Source organism: Bufo gargarizans, chromosome 3, assembly GCF_014858855.1.
Source record: "Bufo gargarizans isolate SCDJY-AF-19 chromosome 3, ASM1485885v1, whole genome shotgun sequence".
NCBI lineage: Eukaryota > Metazoa > Chordata > Amphibia > Anura > Bufonidae > Bufo > Bufo gargarizans.
The window spans coordinates 407665737-407686470 of NC_058082.1; the positions used below are offsets into that span (position 1 = coordinate 407665737).

The 20734-nt window shown below is 42.6% G+C and overlaps 1 protein-coding gene across 2 annotated transcripts in view; it reads left to right on the forward strand.

The window, feature by feature from the left end:
• The window catches only part of PLXNA2 (plexin A2), a 295441-nt gene that overhangs the window by 250557 nt on the left and 24150 nt on the right, over positions 1-20734 (forward strand). For both annotated transcript variants that reach the window (XM_044288340.1, XM_044288339.1), the window contains exons 16-22: positions 511-678; positions 10121-10214; positions 10804-11043; positions 11177-11320; positions 13787-14021; positions 16729-16871; positions 18748-19016. In XM_044288340.1, the coding sequence (XP_044144275.1) occupies positions 511-678; positions 10121-10214; positions 10804-11043; positions 11177-11320; positions 13787-14021; positions 16729-16871; positions 18748-19016 (1293 nt within the window). The remainder of the gene's footprint in view (positions 1-510; positions 679-10120; positions 10215-10803; positions 11044-11176; positions 11321-13786; positions 14022-16728; positions 16872-18747; positions 19017-20734) is intronic.

The window sequence follows — 20734 nt, forward strand, 5'->3', positions numbered from 1 at the left end:
CCCTGCTGCTGCTAATTCTACACTGGCTGAGGCAGATCATCACTATGGCTGAGCTGGTATTTCCCGAGTGTCTTCAGGAGCAGGAAGTGCAGAGCAGCAGAGACCATAGCAGCATCAGAATGACCCTTTCTGACCCTGGAAAACCCCTACACTGTTTTGATATTTCATGGTGTACTTTTCAGCTCCTGCGTGGGTAGGTTATATTGTGTCCCAGTGTGTGAATTGGGAGATTAAATAATTGGAGGTTCTCAATGTCGCATATAGAGATTTTCTTCATTGTGTAATGATAATATATGGCTTATTCCCGTTCATAAGATTTGAATCCCCTATGTGCCCGTAGGAAACACGGGCAGGTGTTTCCTGCTGGTGTCCTGGACCATGGTGCATACAGTCTAAATTGATTTCCAGGCATATTGTCTGCAGTACATACATGCACGATTCATCTAGCAGTTTATGCAGAAAGATGAAGATTTGTGCAGAAGATGAAATGATCTCATGTCTTTATTGCAGGAGGTCTCTGAATGAAATAGTCTGCGTGTCGGCTCCGTCCTTGCACGGCTTGGGCCCGGTGCATGTTTCAGTGAGCGTGGACAGAGCTCAGTTAGAGAGCAGTCTGCAGTTTGAATACATTGATGACCCCAAGGTGCTGCGCATCGAACCTGAGTGGAGCATTGCCAGGTAGGCTATGAAAGTTCTTTGTAATGGAATTTAATTGGAGACTTTGTTTTTGGTATTTTTTAATGTTAAAACAAATTTACCTATAAGGCTAGGTCTACACGACGACATGTGTCGCGCGACACATAGAGCATAATTACACTGCAACGTGTCGGACAACATTAATGTTGCGCGACAATTTTTATAATGGTAGTCTATGGTGTTGCACTGCCACATGCTGCGACTGTGACACAGAGAAATCCACCTTGAATGTTTTTTTTGCGACTGTCGTGTCGCAGTTGCAGCATGTCACAGTGCGACACCATAGACTATCATTATAAAAATTGTTACACGACATTGGTGCGACAAAATGTCGCGTGACTAATGTCGTCGTGTAGACCCAGCCTAGGACTATATTCACACGACCGTTCTTTTGGTCCGTATCTGAGCCGCATTTTTTGCGGCTTGGATGCGGACCCATTCTCTTCAAAGGATCAGCAATAAAAATGTGCGGACCGCAAAACACGGCACGGTCATGTGAATGTAGCCTTATATGTAAGACACTGCCAATGGGTAATGTGCAGATGCCAGTTGTTTTCCCCATTGTTAGAGCTGTGATCACTTATTGCAGCATAGCAGACTTTATAAAAATCTTACGCCTCACGCACATGACTGTGTCCATTTTGCGGTTCGCAAACCGTGCATCCACAAAATACATAGACCATCCACATTTTGTTGCGGACCCATTGACTTTAATGGATCAGCGATGCACCTTTTGCTAACAAGTGTAGGGCATGTTCTCTCTTTTGTGGGATGGAAACAGACATGGTCGTGTGAATGACACCTTATAGAGGTTTGAGGTATTATGAAAAACATGTTCTGCACAATAGGGGCGTTCTGTGACCATGCTTTACACTACAGCTTTGCTTACACAGTAATAATTTTGTAGTAACAGTAACTAACAATGTAGTGTAACAGCTCATTCAGACAAACAATTTTCATGTCTGGGTGCTGTCCCAGTGTAGAACAGAGGTGAAAAATGGACAACATACTGATGCCATTTGGATGGAAAAAAATGGATAAATAGACTGTCATGGAAAATCATCTGTCTTACCGATAGCACTTGGACGAATTTTACAACCCTAAAGCGCGGGGAAAGGACTGAATTAAATGTGTCTGGATTCTGCTGGGTGCGGAAATTAATGATTTGAGCGATGCAAGTGCATTCAAAATTGTTATTTATTTGTAATTATTTTTTTACAAAAACCAAGAAGCGAAATGACCGGCAAAGGTGTAAAGAATCACAAACTGTTTGGAGCAAAACCAAATGTCACTGTAAGTGCGGCCATAAAGCAAAAATGGGAGCTATTAACAGATGAAAGAAATTGCCGCACTACTTCATCTGTGCAGGATAGCAAAATGATTCATTTGGGACGCGGCAATATGTCACGGCACAGGCCTAATAAATGAGGCAGGTTAAGTCACAAGTATTGAATGGAAATGATTTTTGAGGCTGACAATGAAAACAAGCACACATTTATACGTTTCCACCGGTAGCACTGAAATACTGGAGCAATACAAACTGAGTATGTCTTTTTATAGTCTTATACATGTATAACAATGAAGCTCTCTTGCATACATACATGTATTAGCGGTAGTCACTATGCAATAGCGCAGCAACGTGCACAGCTACAACCCACTTCTTTGATTTAAAGGGGATTCTGGGATTATTATGATTTTTAACAAATATGCTCATGTAGTTACTTACCACGCTGGTTTATTTCTATCTTGTATGTAGCACTTCCAACCAAACCCATGATGCACTTCTCCTTTCTCTGCCAGGATCGCCTCTAACAACGCCCAGCTAGTGTATAGCTCCTCCCACCAGCTAGTTACATAGACACTCTCCTATCACTGCCACTAACAACTCCCAGCTAGTGTATAGCTCCTCCCACTAGCTAGTTACATAGACACTCTCCTATCACTGCCACTAACAACTCCCAGCTAGTGTATAGCTCCTCCCACCAACTAGTTACATAGACACTCTCCTATAGCTCCTCCCACCAGGTAGTTACATAGACACTCTCCTATCACTGCCACTAACACCCCCCAGCTAGTTTATAGCTCCTCCCACCAGCTAGTTACATAGACACTCTCCTATCACTGCCACTAACAACTCCCAGCTAGTGTATAGCTCCTCCCACTAGCTAGTTACATAGACACTCTCCTATCACTGCCACTAACAACTCCCAGCTAGTGTATAGCTCCTCCCACCAACTAGTTACATAGACACTCCCCTATAGCTCCTCCCACCAGGTAGTTACATAGACACTCTCCTATCACTGCCACTAACAACTCCCAGCAAGTGTTTAGCTCCTCCCACCAGCTAGTTACATAGACACTCTCCTATCACTGCCACTAACGCCCAGCTAGTTTATAGCTCCTCCCACCAGCTAGTTACATAGACACTCTCCTATCACTGCCACTAACAACTCCCAGCTAGTGTATAGCTCCTCCCACCAACTAGTTACATAGACACTCCCCTATCACTGCCACTAACGCCCAGCTAGTGTATAGCTCCTCCCACCAGCTAGTTACATAGACACTCCCCTATCACTGCCACTAACGCCCAGCTAGTGTATAGCTCTTCCCACCAGCTAGTTACATAGACACTCTCCTATCACTGCCACTAACAACTCCCAGCAAGTGTATAGCTCCTCCCACCAGCTAGTTACATAGACACTCCCCTATCACTGCCTCTAACAACCCCCAGCTAGTTTATAGCTCCTCCCACCAACTAGTTACATAGACACTCCCCTATCACTGCCTCTAACAACGCCCAGCTAGTGTATAGCTCCTCCCACCAACTAGTTACATAGACACTCTCCTATCACTGCCACTAACAACTCCCAGCTAGTTTATAGCTCCTCCCACCAGCTAGTTACATAGACACTCCCCTATCACTGCCACTAACAACTCCCAGCTAGTGTATAGCTCCTCCCACCAGCTAGTTACATAGACACTCCCCTATCACTGCCACTATAAACGCCCAGCTAGTTTATAGCTCCTCCCATCAGCTAGTTACATAGACACTCTCCTATCACTGCCACTAACAACTCCCAGCTAGTTTATAGCTCCTCCCACCAACTAGTTACATAGACACTCCCCTATCACTGCCACTAACGCCCAGCTTCTTTATAGCTCCTCCCACCAGCTAGTTACATAGACACTCCCCTATCACTGCCACTAACAACTCCCAGCTAGTTTATAGCTCCTCCCACCAGCTAGTTACATAGACACTCCCCTATCACTGCCACTAAAAACGCCCAGCTAGTTTATAGCTCCTCCCACCAGCTAGCTACATAGACACTCCCTTATCACTGCCCCTAACAACACCCAGCTAGTTTATAGCTCCTCCCACCAGCTAGTTACATAGACACTCCCCTATCACTGCCACTAACGTCCAGCTAGTTTATAGCTCCTCCCACCAGCTAGTTACATAGACACTCCCTTATCACTGCCCCTAACAACACCCAGCTAGTTTATAGCTCCTCCCACCAGCTAGTTACATAGACACTCCCCTATCACTGCCACTAACGTCCAGCTAGTTTATAGCTCCTCCCACCAGCTATTTACATAGACACTCCCCTATCACTGCTACTAACAACCCCCAGCTAGTTTATAGCTCCTCCCACCAGGTAGTTACATAGACACTCCCCATCACTGCCTCTAACAACGCCAAGCTAGTTTATAGCTCCTCCCACCAGGTAGTTACATAGACACTCCTCTATCACTGCCACTAACAACGCCCAGCTAGTTTATAGCTCCTCCCACCAGCTAGTTACATAGACACTCCCCTATCACTGCCTCTAACAACTCCCAGCTAGTTTATAGCTCCTCCCACCAGCTAGTTACATAGACACTCCCCTATCACTGCCACTAACGTCCAGCTAGTTTATAGCTCCTCCCACCAGCTATTTACATAGACACTCCCCTATCACTGCTTCTAACAACCCCCAGCTAGTTTATAGCCCCTCCCACCAGGTAGTTACATAGACACTCCCCATCACTGCCTCTAACAACGCCCAGCTAGTTTATAGCTCCTCCCACCAGGTAGTTACATGGACACTCCTCTATCACTGCCACTAACAACGCCCAGCTAGTTTATAGCTCCTCCCACCAACTAGTTACATAGACACTCCCCTATCACTGCCTCTAACAACTCTCAGCTAGTTTATAGCTCCTCCTACCAGGTAGTTACATAGACACTCCCCTATCACTGCCTCTAACAACCCCCAGCTAGTTTATAGCTCCTCCCACCAGGTAGTTACATAGGAGAGTGTCTATCACTGTCTCTAACAACGCCCAGCTAGTTTATAGCTCCTCCCACCAGGTAGTTACAAAGATCACTGCCCTATCACTGACCAGCCAATGGACATAACATCACAGGAAATAAGAGCTTCATGGACATGGTCATGTGACCACAGCCCAGAATGGAAGAATTGCTTTAGAAAATTAAAGCTTCCTTTACAAATGATATAAATGATGTAAACTGTAAAACCAGATATTTCACAGAAAAGGGAATAAAAGTTCCCTGGAATCTTTATGCCTGCGTATTCTCAGTTTTAAGCTGACCATATACATTAGTTTAACGTCAGCTGAACCCGCCAATTATCTAAGGGCAGAGAAAGATCGGGAGGCTAGATCTCAACATGCAGCCTCAGCCAGAAGTGTGTGGCAGACACTTAGGCTACATTCACACGACCGTATGAATGGGGCCGCAAAAGATGCGGACAGCACACTGTGTGTTGTCCACATCCCTTGCTCTGTATTGTGACCCCGCAAAAAAAAATAGAACATGTCCAATTCTTGTCCGCAAATTGCGGAACGCACATGGGCCAGTATCCGTGTTTTGAGGCTCTGCAAAACAGCACATTCGTGTGAATGTAGCCTAAAGGAGAGATTTATCAAAACTGGTGTAAAGGAAAACTGGCTTAGTTGCCCATAGCAACCAGTCCGATTCCATCTTTCATTCAGAGCTCCTTTAGTAAATGAAAGGTGGAATCTGATTGGTTGCTGGGGGCTACTAACCAGTATTGATAAATCTCCCCCTTAGTCCCCGATCCCCATTCAGTACAGTTCAGCCGAATCAAGTGTGCATGTGTATAGGGATTGGTGGGTGTATAATAGGGTTGCCACCTTTTCTTCAAGCCAAACCCGAACACGGGTCCAGCTGTGGAGCGCAAGCTGTAACGGAGGAACGGGCCAAGCCAGATTACGTCAGCCGCGCATCCCTGTGGACCCGCTCAGGTTTTACTATGTCCTGAGACCTTTAGCCAGACGTCTGTTTGTATAATGTCTTTAAAATACCAAGCCCCACAGCACCACAAAGCTCTTGTTCTGCGCTATGTCTGCTATTAACCCCCAGCTGTCCACATGATAAACATATTTACAGCCTCGCATTATCACGCTTTTTTATTATGTATCTCTTCACTTTCACAAACGCATTACAATATCTGGATGTGTAAGCCGTGAAATAGAAGGAGGTCTACTTATCCCGTGGCATCTTGTAGCCTTAACCCAGGGGAACTGCAATTACATAGTGACCTTTACATTGCCAGCAGCGGCCTTTTCAGAAGGTTTGCAGCGACATTTGTGTGGTCCCTGAATGTTCTCCTTGATATGCCATAACCAAATACGTCGAATATAAGGTCCCTCTCACAGCGTCTTAATAAGTACAGAATTTATAGATTTTCACGTATTACCAGGAAAATCCTGTACATTAGCTTTTTCATTTCTCAGTACTATGGGATCTATTAAAAGACTCATGCATTAAGAACCTGAGAACTGGAAATTGCTTACATCGTCTGTCTTGTATGTATTTAATTAGTGGAGTAGCTAAAATACATTACATTATTTTTTTTTAGCTTCGCTATATGCGGATCTGCCTTCACATTTCTGCTGGCTGAAATTGGAAACAGACAACAAACTGCTCCCCTCCCTCTTAACACTTTACGATTTATGGGGGAATTAAAGGGGTTGGCCAGGATTTTAAGAAAGTTGTCTAAGAGCAGAAAATGGTGTCGGATGAAAGAAAATAAGCATTGCTCACCCATTAAATCCCCCATTCACAGCAGTGACATCACATACATCATTCACATGACCACTGCAACCAGTCACTGGCAGCAGCAGTGATTCCTGCATGTACAGCACATGACCACTGAGATCAGTAATTTGCTAGAGTGCTCTTTTATGTACAAACAAACGGAAAAAATGGTGTGGTGTTAAACAGGCAGGAAGTGCTCAAACCCATATGCAGTTGTGCATGTATATACAGGGGAGCAAATCCTGCACTTGCGGCCCGTTGCTAATGGCGATCCCCAGCAAAAATGCATACAGTGGAGGATGACCACAGCGGACCAGAAGTACCACAATAGACATCCTACACAAGATAGCAATCATGTGGATGTGATAACCAATATGACAATATAATAATATTAGCAAAGACAGGTGCACTCTGCAGCCTTACTAACCCTCATACTGATGTTAAAATTGAGAAATTAGCCAACATATCCTACTGTGGAGGACCTGTCTGAGCCTGAGCACCGCGCCAAGGTTTCTCAAGTAGCTCGAGTCCCAACACTCACCTACCTGTGCCGTATGGGCAATACCAGGGGCCAGTGGGTGAATTACAGGAGCCCGAGGTCCGACTCAGGTGAGTTTTAGGACCCAAGCTACTTGAGAAACCTTGGCGCGGTGCTCGGGCTCACTCAGACAGGTCCTCCACAGTAGGATATATTGACTAATCTCTGAATTTTAACATCAGTTTGAGGGTTTAGTAAGACCGCAGAGTGCACCCGTCTTTGCAAATATTATTATAGTGCTCTTTTATGTATTTTTTTTTTTTTTTATACCTTTTTCTTCTTTTGGACAATTTTCTTTGAATCCCAGACAACCCTTCAGCATCCAGTGTCCAATATTCCATGTGTTCAGAACAGTGGTGCCATTACAACGTAGACTACCAGTTCAGTAGTAGTAGCATTGATTGTCCACTGCTGTATTAGGCCTCATGACCATATTTTGCATCCTTGTCCAATCCACATTCTTTGAGGGTTGCACATGGTCCCATTCATTTCGGAAAATGCTGTCCACATCCACAAATTATATAACATGTCCTATTCTTGGCCATATTGCAGACAAGAATAGTCATTTCTAGTGATGAGAGTGAGAAAAAAACTGTTTGCACACAGAAGGTGTCCATATTTTTGGGATCCTTGGATTGCGAATTTCAAAACGGACATAGTCGTCTGCATGAAGCCTTACAGAGATATATAGCACACAGTTTTTTGTTTCTGTCAGGTTTATGCAGAATCTGAAAGAGATCCTGTGTAGATGCTCTATTACATCCCTGTACATAAAGGAGCCATAATAGTCATGTCCATGAGGCTTTAATAGACGTAGAGACCAGGAGAAATTTCAGATAATTTACAATAATATAGTACCATATAGTACTGAAAAAATGGGGCCTGACGTATGGTAGTCTACCCCGTCAGTGGGAATAGTTACTGTACATGCTGTAAATGTAGTGGTAAATGTTTCCAGCGTAGATGAACACTTGGGGGGGGGATCCAAATAATTTTCCTTGATGCAAGAATTCCATGGGCAAAACCTGAAGTATGGCTGGAGAACCTGTACGGATCTCTGTGGGTACTGTGCTACCATCATCCCATGGTCTATGTATGGATCATCCTTCCCTGGAGAATATAAAAGAACTGTAAAACACAAGGCAGTTCAGCATAGCTGGACTTCAGATCAGGGATGACAAGGTCCCATTTATGGCAGTATGATATTGCATTATCCAGAAGAATTAGTATTAGTGACCAGTTAGTAGGGCCACAAAGATGTGTTCTCCCCATGCCTTTTATGTATCCACACAAGTAAATCAAGATAATGGCCCCATAAAGCGTTCAAATAAATATCAGCAAATATACATTCTTGTGTCAAAATTCTATTGATCTCAAGTGTTTCCATTGATTTTCGCCAGCGATAATCTGGATCTGGAGTTACAACACCATCGTTCTGCACAGCAATGCTATTGATCTGGATGGAGTCCTACATGGATAGGGCCGGCTCTGTCATGTCCTTCTCAGGGGTTGGTTCCTGATATTACGCTTTTTATAGCAGAAAGATTACACAATTCCTACGTGAAGTAATATTTTACTGCATTTTCTGTGAACACAGGAACAAGTAGTCACATATCATTTTCAAGGGGACCAGAACAACAATTCTCACATTATAAAGTGTTATTGAAACTCGTAAAAATGAACCAGACTTTTTTATGCAAGATAATAAAATAGATACAAATCATACATATTCATCTGCTTGACATCAACTGGCAGTATGTAGGTTTAGGAGTACAGCAGTGAAAGGCTTTCTTCACCCTACCCGGGTACTTCTGTCCATTCTTCACACCCCCTCCAGTAAATCTGCCGTACATTGCCTTTACTGACTGGTAAATCTGTTTACATTTATTCACATTAGGGACCATCTAAATGGTGGCACCATGTTTTCAACCACTGTACTTGTCTTGATTCAGAGAAAGCAGGCAGGCATAGATATCTCATCATAGAAATTGCAAAGGCCTCCCACCATAAAACTGTCTAGGCAACTAGAAGAAGGGGGATGCAGATGGGTAAGTGAACATCATGATGGGGGTTAGAATATTGGAACACCTGTTGGCTCAGAGCACAGAAGTTTTCACACTAGGAAAACCTTCCCACTCTACAAGTATGGAAGGGGTTGTCCCACTAAAAATATTCTACCATTTTCAAGCCAGCTCCTGGATCGGAATGCTTTTGTAATTGTGTGTAATTAAAAATCTTGTATAGCCACAGAGTTATTTAATAAAATGTATCTGTATAGCGCCACCTGCTGTTTATTTTTTATATTTTTTTATTTGTCCTGCTCGCTGAGATGGCCGCACATGCTCAGTTTCATCCCTCAACTGCCCCATGAGCTGTGATAGGGAGAGGATGGAGCAATATATGAGGAGATCTCTGGATCCATGTCAGGTGCAGGGCTGGTTCTAGCTTTGTGAGAAAGAGCTTGTCGTGTTCTATATGATGTCTGATTTTCATTTTTTACATTAGTCATGGGATAATCCCTTTAAGATGTGTTCACGTGTCAGATCTGATGTGGATTTCAGATTCTGTGCCAAATCTGACAATCTGCATTGCATTCATGTGAATGGGGTTTCCACAACTCCAGTCACATGCAATGTAAATTGAAGTTTCTCATGGACAGTGGTTGTCTAACATGTATGGGTAGCTTTGGGGTCCTTCAGAATAATGAATCATGGGTATGAGATATTCAATAAGGTACTACAATGTGTCCGGGACCGGGTGATACTTTGTGTTTTGTCAGGTAAACTGAAATAATCCACTGCTTTATTTCTTCTCATCCACAGCGGTCACACTTCCCTAACAGTCACCGGTACCAACCTTGACATCATACAGGAACCGAGAATTCGTGTGAAGTTTAACGGCAAAGAATCTGTGAATGTATGTCACTGGCAGGCAACAGTTCTTTTTTATTGCAAAAGACTTATGTTTCCGCTCGCTAGAATAACATGAAAACATCAAAAAATATGATCTGAAAACGACTGAAAAGAAAATAATTTGTAAAGAAAACGGGACATCTTTGATCATGTTTATTGTTCTCTGACAAGGTCACTCCTGTTAGGTCACTGCCTTCATCCTTCTGTAAGGAACACAGCACCACCTAGTGGCCATGAGCAGTACTGACAGGAAAGGAATTTCATCAGTACAAATTGTTGCAGATCATTGGGTTTTTTTTTTTCAATCATTTGTGACCAATTTTTGTAAATCATTTTCAAACTACAGTCAGCATTTGTTAAGATTATAGATATGGCATTTCATTTATTTTTGAACCATTTAAGTGCCATTTTAGGCTTCGGTTAGCATACTCCAGTCTGCAACAACATTTAACAATATTTTTTTTCTAGCAACATTTACTTTTTATTTATTAAGTTAGATAATTGTAGTATTATTTAAGGTAACTATGTATTTTTCCATTCTGTAATTTCTCTGCACCTTTAAAGACTTATCATTGGTTTCTTTATCTGGACAGGTATGTAAGAATGTAAATGCTACATGTATGACATGCTGGGCCCCTGCTCTTACACCGGAGTATCGCCCCGGGCTGGATGCTGTGGAGAGACCAGATGAGTTTGGCTTTATCTTCAATAACGTACAGTCACTCCTCATCTTCAATAACACCAAGTTCATCTATTACCCAAACCCAACTTTCGAACTCCTCAGCACCACAGGCATCCTTGAGCAGAAGCCTGGATCTCCTATAATACTGAAGGTATGAGGCCACCACAGGTACAGAAAGGATGTAATATTAGCAGAGCCTACAGAATCATTACCCTGGCTCAACATATGTATTAGCGTATTTCTTACCTTTCCTTCACTTAACATGACCTGTCCATTCTCTACAGGGGAAAAACCTGAGTCCTCCTGCTGCAGGAGGGGTCAAGCTGAATTACACCGTGTTGATTGGTGATACTCCATGCGCAGCGACTGTATCTGAGACACAGCTTCTTTGTGAGTCCCCCAACCTCACTGGACAGCACAAAGTGACCGTAAGTTCCTCCCTTCAAGAGCTTTAATCTAGACAAATTCAGCACCTAATTCTACGAAAACCACTGTATTTTGATAGTAATGGCGTATTCACATCTCTGTTGATTTCTTACATCAGAGGAACAGAATGGCAGCAGCGCTGACTGTGGCGTTTTCTCAGGTCACCAAATACAGTAATTGTACATTGTATAGACTCTATTCACTTGAATGGGGCTAAGTTGTGCCTAGGCCATGTGACCAATGAACATGACGCCACATGTTGTAGATTCTACCGAATCACTGGTGCCTTCTCAAACAGCTGATCAGCAGGGATCCTGGGTGTTGGACCCCCAACAATCAGCTATCCTGAGGATAAGTCATTAGTATAAAAGTCTCATAAATCTCCTATAATGAAACTGTTTCTACCTCATCATCCATTGACTACAAAGTCAGTGTCAAAAATGGAAAGCTTCATTCCATCATGCATCTATTATTTTTGGCACAAAGTGATGTCCTGCAGAAAGAACTTTTTCTTCTGCCAAAAATGGCAAAAACCTAGTAGAGCATACACTAACAAATGGAGATTAAAATCGACATGTTTTTTTCCATGTTAACAAAGCTCTAAAGCTTTGTTCATCTTTTTAAGTTTTATGCATTTTTTTCTGCTCTTTGCCCAAGTTTTGCAGAACTTGAAGAGAGTACAAAATCCAGCCTATAAAAAGCTATCCACCTATCAGTAATAGTTTTAGATATATAGATATGAGATAGATAGATAGATAGATAGATAGATAGATAGATAGGAGATAGATAGAAAGAAGATAGATATGATAGATATATATGAGATAGATAGATATAAGATAGATAAATACTTATGGGATAGATAGATAGATAGATAGATAGATATGAGATAGATAGATATGAGATAGATAGATATGAGATAGATAGATATGAGATAGATAGATATGAGATAGATAGATAGATAGATAGATAGATAGATATGAGATAGATAGATAGATAGATATGAGATAGATAGATAGATAGATAGATAGATAGATTAGATAGATAGATATGAGATAGATAGATAGATAGATAGATATGAGATAGATAGATATGAGATAGATAGATAGATAGATATAAGATAGATAGATAAATACATATGGGATGTATAGATAGATAGATAATAGATAGATAGATAGATATGAGATAGATAGATATATAGATAGATAGATATGAGATAGATAGATAGATAGATAGATATATAGATAGATATAAGATAGATAGATAAATACATATGGGATATATAGATAGATAGATAGATAGATATGCAATAGATAGACATTGAGACATAATATATATACCCTACGAAAGTGCTTGTTATGATCATGCTTCTTGACCCATCTATGGGCTAGGTGATTATTTGTAGGACGGTAAAGCACTTGGTATAGTTTTTTGCTAAGAACAGTGTATACAGGATAGTGGATTATAACGCACAAGGCGTATTGAACATCAGGAAACAATGTGCTGTGTAACAACATTAGATGTGTATTGGCCAGACCTGCCGACCTCATGTAGACCGGCTGACCATCTAATGTGCATGTGGGTCTCCCGACTCTTTCCCCATGGAAGATGTTGGGTCTGGCTATGGGATTTTAACAAACACAACAGCTCCATTCCTGGCCAAGTGCGCATGCATGTGGGAAGGATAGCTATCAGTCCAAGGGGTATTCATCCAACAGCTATCTAATGTATCTGGCCAGCCTAAGGGGCAGTTCACATCACCGTTTAGCTTTCCGTTCCTCTGAAGAAGAACAGAAAAATAAAGAAAAAAATGGATCAGTTATATAGTTACACTCAGTTAGCATCAGTTTGCACAATAATAACTGATCCTTCTTTTTTTTAGCATCAGTTATGATCATTTTGTGTCACTTTCTTCAGAGATCAGTTATTTTTGACGGGAGTAAAAGTCCTGCATGCAGGACTGCTTTGCGGTAAGCAGATCCGGCAGGCTGCTCCAGCCAGATCCGTGAATAATAGGCGCTGCTGAGATATTCACTATAGGGAGACCAGTGGAGATTTGCCCGCTACCCGGCAAATATGCCGAGAAGCAGCTGGGCAAAAACAGCTGCATTCAGTGGTATATGCCTAGCTGCTCCTCGGCATATATGCCCAGTTGCAGCTGGATCTCCTCCGGTCCCCATTATAGTGAATGGGGCCGGATGGTATCTCGGTAGCGCCCAGGATTCATGGATCCAGCTGGCTGTTCACGCCTGAAACAGCTTGCCGGATCTGCTTACCACAAATGTGAAAGAAGCCTAAGGCTTACTCTACCTGCCTTTTGACCCAAAGTGGACATATGAGAAAAAGCTATTGGGTAGGTCACAGTTATAGGAGATCTAGTATTGGACATTGTTGTTTAGTTGGGAGACTCCTTCACATGCTGACATTTTTGTCATCATTCTATACTCAGAATGTTCTTTGTCTTCTTCTAGGTTCATGTTGGAGGAATGGTTTTTTCACCTGGCTCTGTCAATGTGATTTCTGATAGCCTCTTGACACTTCCTGCTATTGTCAGCATAGCCGCTGGTGGAAGCCTTCTTCTCATCATTGTCATCATTGTGCTCATTGCATACAAACGCAAATCCAGAGAGAATGACCTCACTTTGAAGAGGTTGCAGATGCAGATGGACAACCTGGAATCCCGGGTGGCCCTCGAATGTAAAGAAGGTGAGTAATTAAGTATTAAGAAGACCTTTATGAAATGAGTAGCGTCATGGGCTGTGTGGCTCATTCCATCACCAGATTCCGAGCCAGGGTCACAGGTTGATGTTTCCTTTAATACGAAAAGAGACTTTTTTGTCCCAACGTTTAATGTAGTATTGATTTTGTTCCTACGGATCGGATCGCTATATTAAATTTGTCTTCTTTTGTTTTTTCATGTGTTGGGTTGAGCTGAACAACAATCAGACATGTAAAAGGGGTTTTGTTTCAGCAGCTGAGCCCTGGTCTGAGACGTGTATACATTTCACCGGACACAGAACAAGTGGATAAATAGCCGCCATCTGCTGTCTGTGACTTTAACTAGCTGTGACCTTATACCAGTGCAGAGTGGGCAAAGGTTAGATAGCGATGGCAGTCTGACATAATCACAGTGGGATTACATTTCAGTATGTTTTCTTAATGTACAAGAATGCGTCACGTGTGGCCACAAAATATAGAGCAGCTGGACTGTATGATCATGCCGAATAGCCCTGGGCGACACATATTGGACTGAGGACTGACAAGGGTATTCACATAACCCATGTATTTCGACATTTCACAACTTCTGTTTCTGATAAAAATCCAAGGGCCCATTCACACGACCGTCCGCAAAATGCAGATCCGATGTTCCTCACAAATGTCTAAAGTCTATTCTGTCATACTTCCTCACCCGTTCCACAAGATTCCAAGGTGACATGACAGCGCATTAAAGGTTGCGGACACGGATCCGCAAAATATGGATTGCATACAGAACACATTCTGTGTGCAATCTGCACTTTTGCTGAACCATAGACTTCAATGGGGCCAAGGACTGCATTTTGCGGAAAAGTATAGGACATGTCCTATCTTTATTGTGGACATACGGTATGCTAAACGTGGATTTTGCGGTCCCGTAGACGTGAATGAGTCAAAAATGCTGAACAGATGCGTAAATAAAAATACAGTCGTGTGAATGGGCCCTAAGGCCTAGCTCATACTTTATGTTTAGTCAGTATTTGGTCAATGATTTCCATCAGTGATTGACACCAGGAGTGGGTCTGAAACACAGCATAGGAGCAAGCCTTTCCATTATACATTTCTCTGTGTAGGCTTCAATTCTAGTTTTGGCTTGTGGAGATCAGTGACCAAACACCATGTGAATAAGGCCTAGATCTCATGTTCAGCTGATAACTGAGAGACAATGTCAGTTCTATTGCAGTCTTCACTGCACAGTCGCAGCTTATTAGAATTTTTCAATGGCTTTTGCTGCATTAAGTTTCAATGTAAAGTTTGCTGCATCTGTTTATTTAACGTGTTAGGTATCACAGAGTGCTACATCTGTATTTTGTCTGGTGACTTAGCAGTTTAATGAACAGCTTTGACCCTGCTTTCCATGGTTATTGCTGTCTACCTTAGTTATTGGTTTTTCGCACAGTAAGGGCTATTGTCCACGAACGTAAGGGCTCCGTGCCTGTGTTGCAGACCGCTGGCACGGGTCACTAGCTCTGTGCATTCCGCATCACAGATGCGGACCCATTCACTTGAATGGGTCTGCAAATCCAGACATGCGGTGCGGAAGCATGGATCGGAACCCCACTGAAGCACCACGGAGTGCTTCCGTGGTGTTTTGGACGTGCCTCTGCACTGCAAAAAAGTAGTGCATGCAGTACTTTTTTTGCGGTGCGGACCATAGGGTGCCGATTGCGGACCCCATTCAAGTGAATGATCTGCGATCTGCATGCGGCTGACCCACGGTCTGTGCCCGTGCATTGCGGTCCCCAGCACGGGCACAGAGCCCTTACGTTCATGGGCATGAGCCCTAATTAGGGGACGTTCACAGAGAGTTTTTTGGAGCAGGATTTGAGGCAGTTTTTACTGCAGATTTCTCAGTCAGAGACAGAAATGGATCCAACAGGAAGGAGAAGTATAAGTCCTTCTGTTTCCAGGATAAGTCCTTTATATTTCCAATTCCTTTCAAATCCACTTCTGATTTTGGCTGAAAACACCTTCAGGAGAATCTACCTCCTCCCAAAAACTCCAGTGATGGTAGATCCAAATCTTTTTTCTGTTTACAGTAAATATTATGAGTTTATGATCTCTGTAATTTATACCGTATTGGCTCTGCTGTGGCTGAAAGAACATGGCCGCTAGTATCGCGAGCGTATAGGAGTCTTGCGCATGTGCCATTACTGTAAGCAGCAGCGCATGCCGGACTGTATTACAGAACAAATTGGAACCCAAACAAACCTTGTGTAGTCTGGTCTTGGTGTTTGTTATTAGTTTTTTTTGTAATTAGTTGGGTCATAGTTTGATGTGACTATAATAAATATCATTGCACAACATTGCCATCTTCAGTGTCCATTTTATTAAGCTGTGCCCATCGAGGTGGTAGTCATATAATACAGTGTTTCCCAACCAGTGTGCCTCCAGCTGTTACAAAACTACAACTCCCAGCATGCCCGCACAGCCAAAAGCTGTCTGGGCATGCTGGGAGTTGTAGTTTTGCAACAGCTGGAGGCACGCTGGTTGGGAAACATTGATATAATATGTTAGTAGCAGCAAAGTCAATCTAGTAATGTAATTCTAGGTTCTCATGTTTGAATTGATTTCTTGATCTGCAGCTTCTCTGTTCTAGGGCATCCCATGCTGCCTCTGTGGACTGATGCATTATGTATTTCTTTTCTGTTATTTTCAGCTTTTGCAGAGTTACAGACTGATATAAATGAATTAACTAGTGACCTGGATCGCTCAGGTATCCCTTACCTGGATTATCGGACCTATGCCATGAGAGTGCTGTTTCCTGGAATAGAAGATCATCCAGTGCTCCGAGAATTAGAGGTTAGAAGCACCATATTTCTTTATTTTTAACCGTTGGGACAAACACAATTTTTGCACATTTTCATTATCTGTCAGACTTTTCTTTTAACCCCTACTGCTTCTATCCCTCACTGGGTAGAGGGGCAAGTTAGTCTACTTTAACACACGTTGGATGCCTAGGAGACAAATCCTGGGTTGTCCTGGATTATTATATTGATGACCTATTCTGAGGATAGCTCATCAATATCTGATCGGTGAATGCCGAAATCCCAATACCACCACCATTCATCAGCTTAAAAGAGACCACTGCGTTGCTTGGGTGAGCAATGTCACGTCCATTGGTCACATGACCTTTCAGCAGCTCCTTGCCATTCAAGTGAATGGGATTGAGCTGCAACACAGCAAGCATAGCTGCTATACAACATATGGCGCTGTGCGTGGTATAGTATGAAGTGGCCACAGCGCTACGACCCCCTCAGCCAGAGATTGGCAGAGATCCAAGGAGTCACACCTGCATCCCGAGGATAGGCCATCAATATTGCAAACCCAGACAACCCCTTTAACAGCCTAAGCTATTTAATTGCCATACTGAGTTACAGCTTGTTGTTACAAGATCTGAGTTATCGGACTGGGGCGTCTCAGTATGACAGTGAGCTGATCTAACTTTCCAGAAAAGTTATCGTTTCTATAAATTGAATCATTTGCAGAGAACCGTTTTCTTGGAAATGTTTTTTGACTTTTGTCACATCAGGAATTGTTGGCTGTTGCTTGTAGTACGTGTTTGTTGCTTGCTAATCACATTTCCAGACATACTGTATAATATGTAGGATACAAGTAAGGCTTAATGCACACGACCGTTCCTTTTTTGCGGTCCGCAAACGGAAGCCGTCCGTGTCCTTTCTGCAATTTGCAGAACAGAGAGAGCGGCCCATTGTAGACATGCCTATTCTTGTCCGCAAAATAGACAAGAATAGGATATGCCATATTTTTTTGGCGGGGCCTCCAAACGGAGCAACGTATGCGGACAGCACACAGAGTGCTGTCCGCATCTTTTTTGCGGCCCCATTGAAGTGAATGCGTCCGCACCCGAGCCGCAAAAACCGCGGCTCGGATGCGGACCCGAAAAACGGTCATGTGCATGAGGCCTAACACTAATTTGCACACTATGCTAATAATGGCAGTTTTATGTGAGGTGTACCATCCATCTTCTTTACTATTGGAATGTATACACACTTCTTGAGTTACCAGGCAGCTTGACAAACATAGAAGGTAGTGTAATTCAGACAGAATCTTTCTGGCTACTGGCGCAGGCTGTTTTCTGTTAACTCTCTGTCTCAGAACAGCCATGGGTCATTGACCCACTGTGATGGACTGCAGCCGAGCTAGGAGTCGGTGCAAGGATGCCGGTAATGAATTCCAGGGAAGGTAATGGCCTCATATTAAATCTGTCTCAAGGGAGGTAGAGATATGAGGGGCTAGATATTCACTTGGGAAAGGGAGAGTGGTGGCCGCATGGATAAAATGTAGCAGAGGTGGAAATGGCACTTTCATTGCAGAAGACTGGTGCTGTCTTCAGTCGCACACGGCAAGGTGCACATACAGTATTGCTGAAGGCAGCTTTGTTTCTGCTATAGTGCATCATTCCACATCTGCTTTGAAAACATAACTTTCATTTTATATTGCCATTTACACAACTATATTTTTCAGAAAATATGTGATTTCTTTATTTCATTTGAATTTTTGAGAGGCCTAGCCACAGGTCATCATTCTTCTTTTGAGCTTCATCCTAGGTACACCAGATAAATCATGGTTTTATGATGATTGCCTCTGGTTTTCAGCTTGGAAGTAGTTAACTAGAATCATAAAAGTCTCTTCTATCTTACTACTATTCCTTTAGGTTCAAGGCAATGGACAGCAGAGTGTGGAGAAAGCCTTGAAGCTCTTTGCTCAGCTGATCAACAACAAGGTTTTTCTACTGACTTTCATCCGCACCCTGGAGATGCAGCGTAGTTTTTCCATGCGTGACAGGGGAAACGTGGCTTCGCTCATCATGACAGCTCTACAAGGGAAGCTGGAATATGCCACAGATGTCTTGAAACAGCTGCTTTCAGACCTGATTGAGAAGAACCTAGAGAACAAGAATCACCCCAAGCTGCTATTGCGCAGGTGAGGATTGGGAGCATGTGAGCGATTGTACAAGAAAAGTTAGAAGAGCTTCCTCCTATGTTTTTTTTTATAGGTAGAGGTGGTCATACAGTACATGACTGGTGAGGCATTGGTTCATCCTTTGCAGCCCTTTAAATGATATTAAGGGCTTATTATGAAAACAGAGGCATAGCTTAAGGGGGTTCTCCTCTCCAGGAATTAAGAATATTAAATTACTGAAAATATGTAAATATTACTTTATTATAAATATATTCCCAAATACATTTCATTAGTTAGAATGTCTCGTTTTGTGTAAGGAGCAATCATCAGGGGAAATAAAATGTCCCCCGTCCTATTAGTACACACAAAACCTGTCCTAATCACACAGCAGGACAAGTTACTTCACAACACTGAGCTAAAGAGCTGTCTTAAGATTCCTCTGTGCTCTGCTTGTCAGGGATTATGATCCTGAATACATCTAATAAGATCTTCAGCTAAATCTCTGTAAAAAATGGAGTTCATGACGAGACATGAAGTACAGAGAGGAGGTAAGGATGTGGCTAATGAGCAGCAGCACTTGTATGCAGTCTCCATTACCACAGTCTATCCTGTCCGTCCTCTCTGTACTTTATGTCTCCTCATGAACTCTATTCCTACTGAGATTTAGCTGAAGATCTTTTCATTATCATGATCATAATCCTTGACAAGCAGTGCAGAGAGGAGGATGAAGCAGCTCTTTAGCTCAGTGTTCAGAAGTAACTTGTCCTGCTGTGTGATTAGGATAGGTTTTGTGTGTACTTATAGGATGGCGGCCATTTTATTTTCCCTGATGATTGCTCCCCAGATAAAATAAGCCATTAAAATCAATTAAAGGTATTTGGGAATATATTTATATTAAAGTAATATTTACGTATTTTCATTTTCTTAATTCCTGAAGAACCATTTTCAAAGTGTTTTCAACCATTTAGGTATTGATGACCCCCCACTGAAAAGCTGCTTGCAGAAACATAACAGTGAATGGAGCTGGACGCAAAAGGCTCCATCCACTGTGTAGTGGCCATGCTGGCATACTGCAGCTCAGGTCACATTCACTTGAATTTTTGCCTGATCAATGTATTTGACTTCTGTACAGGTATTATCACTCATGTACTGAAAACATTTTCAAAGTATAAATCAGCCAGTTTGCAGCGTAGTGTCAGCTTCAGCCTGACTTTTCCACAAGTGTAAGGACAAATTATAAAACAGTACTGTATATACAGTAGACAGGGGGTCAGGATATGTTGTAATTATCAGTGCCTTCCTCTTGATCATGCTTGGTGTGCCCTTGGTCAGGTAGTGCAGAGACAGCTCCGTCAAGTATGTGCTGATAGCTTGAGTCAGCTGAAGAGCCGCAAGCAGTGCTAACATCTCAGAGGTCGTGACCGCAGGCTGCTTACTATTGTAACGCACCTAAGCCATTAACTGGCAGGAAAATAGCAGTTGTAACCGAAGCAGTTGTTAGGCATTATTACCTAGGATAAGTGGGTCAAGATGCTTACGCTCTAGTTGTTTACATCTTACTGACACTGCCCCAGTCTGAACAGGTAGGTTATTTGTGTCTTAAATTGACTTTATAAGCATCCGAATGCTTCACAGCAAGAATGCAATCTTGACAAAAGCTTCCTCCTCACACGGTAATACTTATTGTGCCGCTTTCATGTTCTAATTTACATTTTTACAATTAAAGTGCCAATGATAAC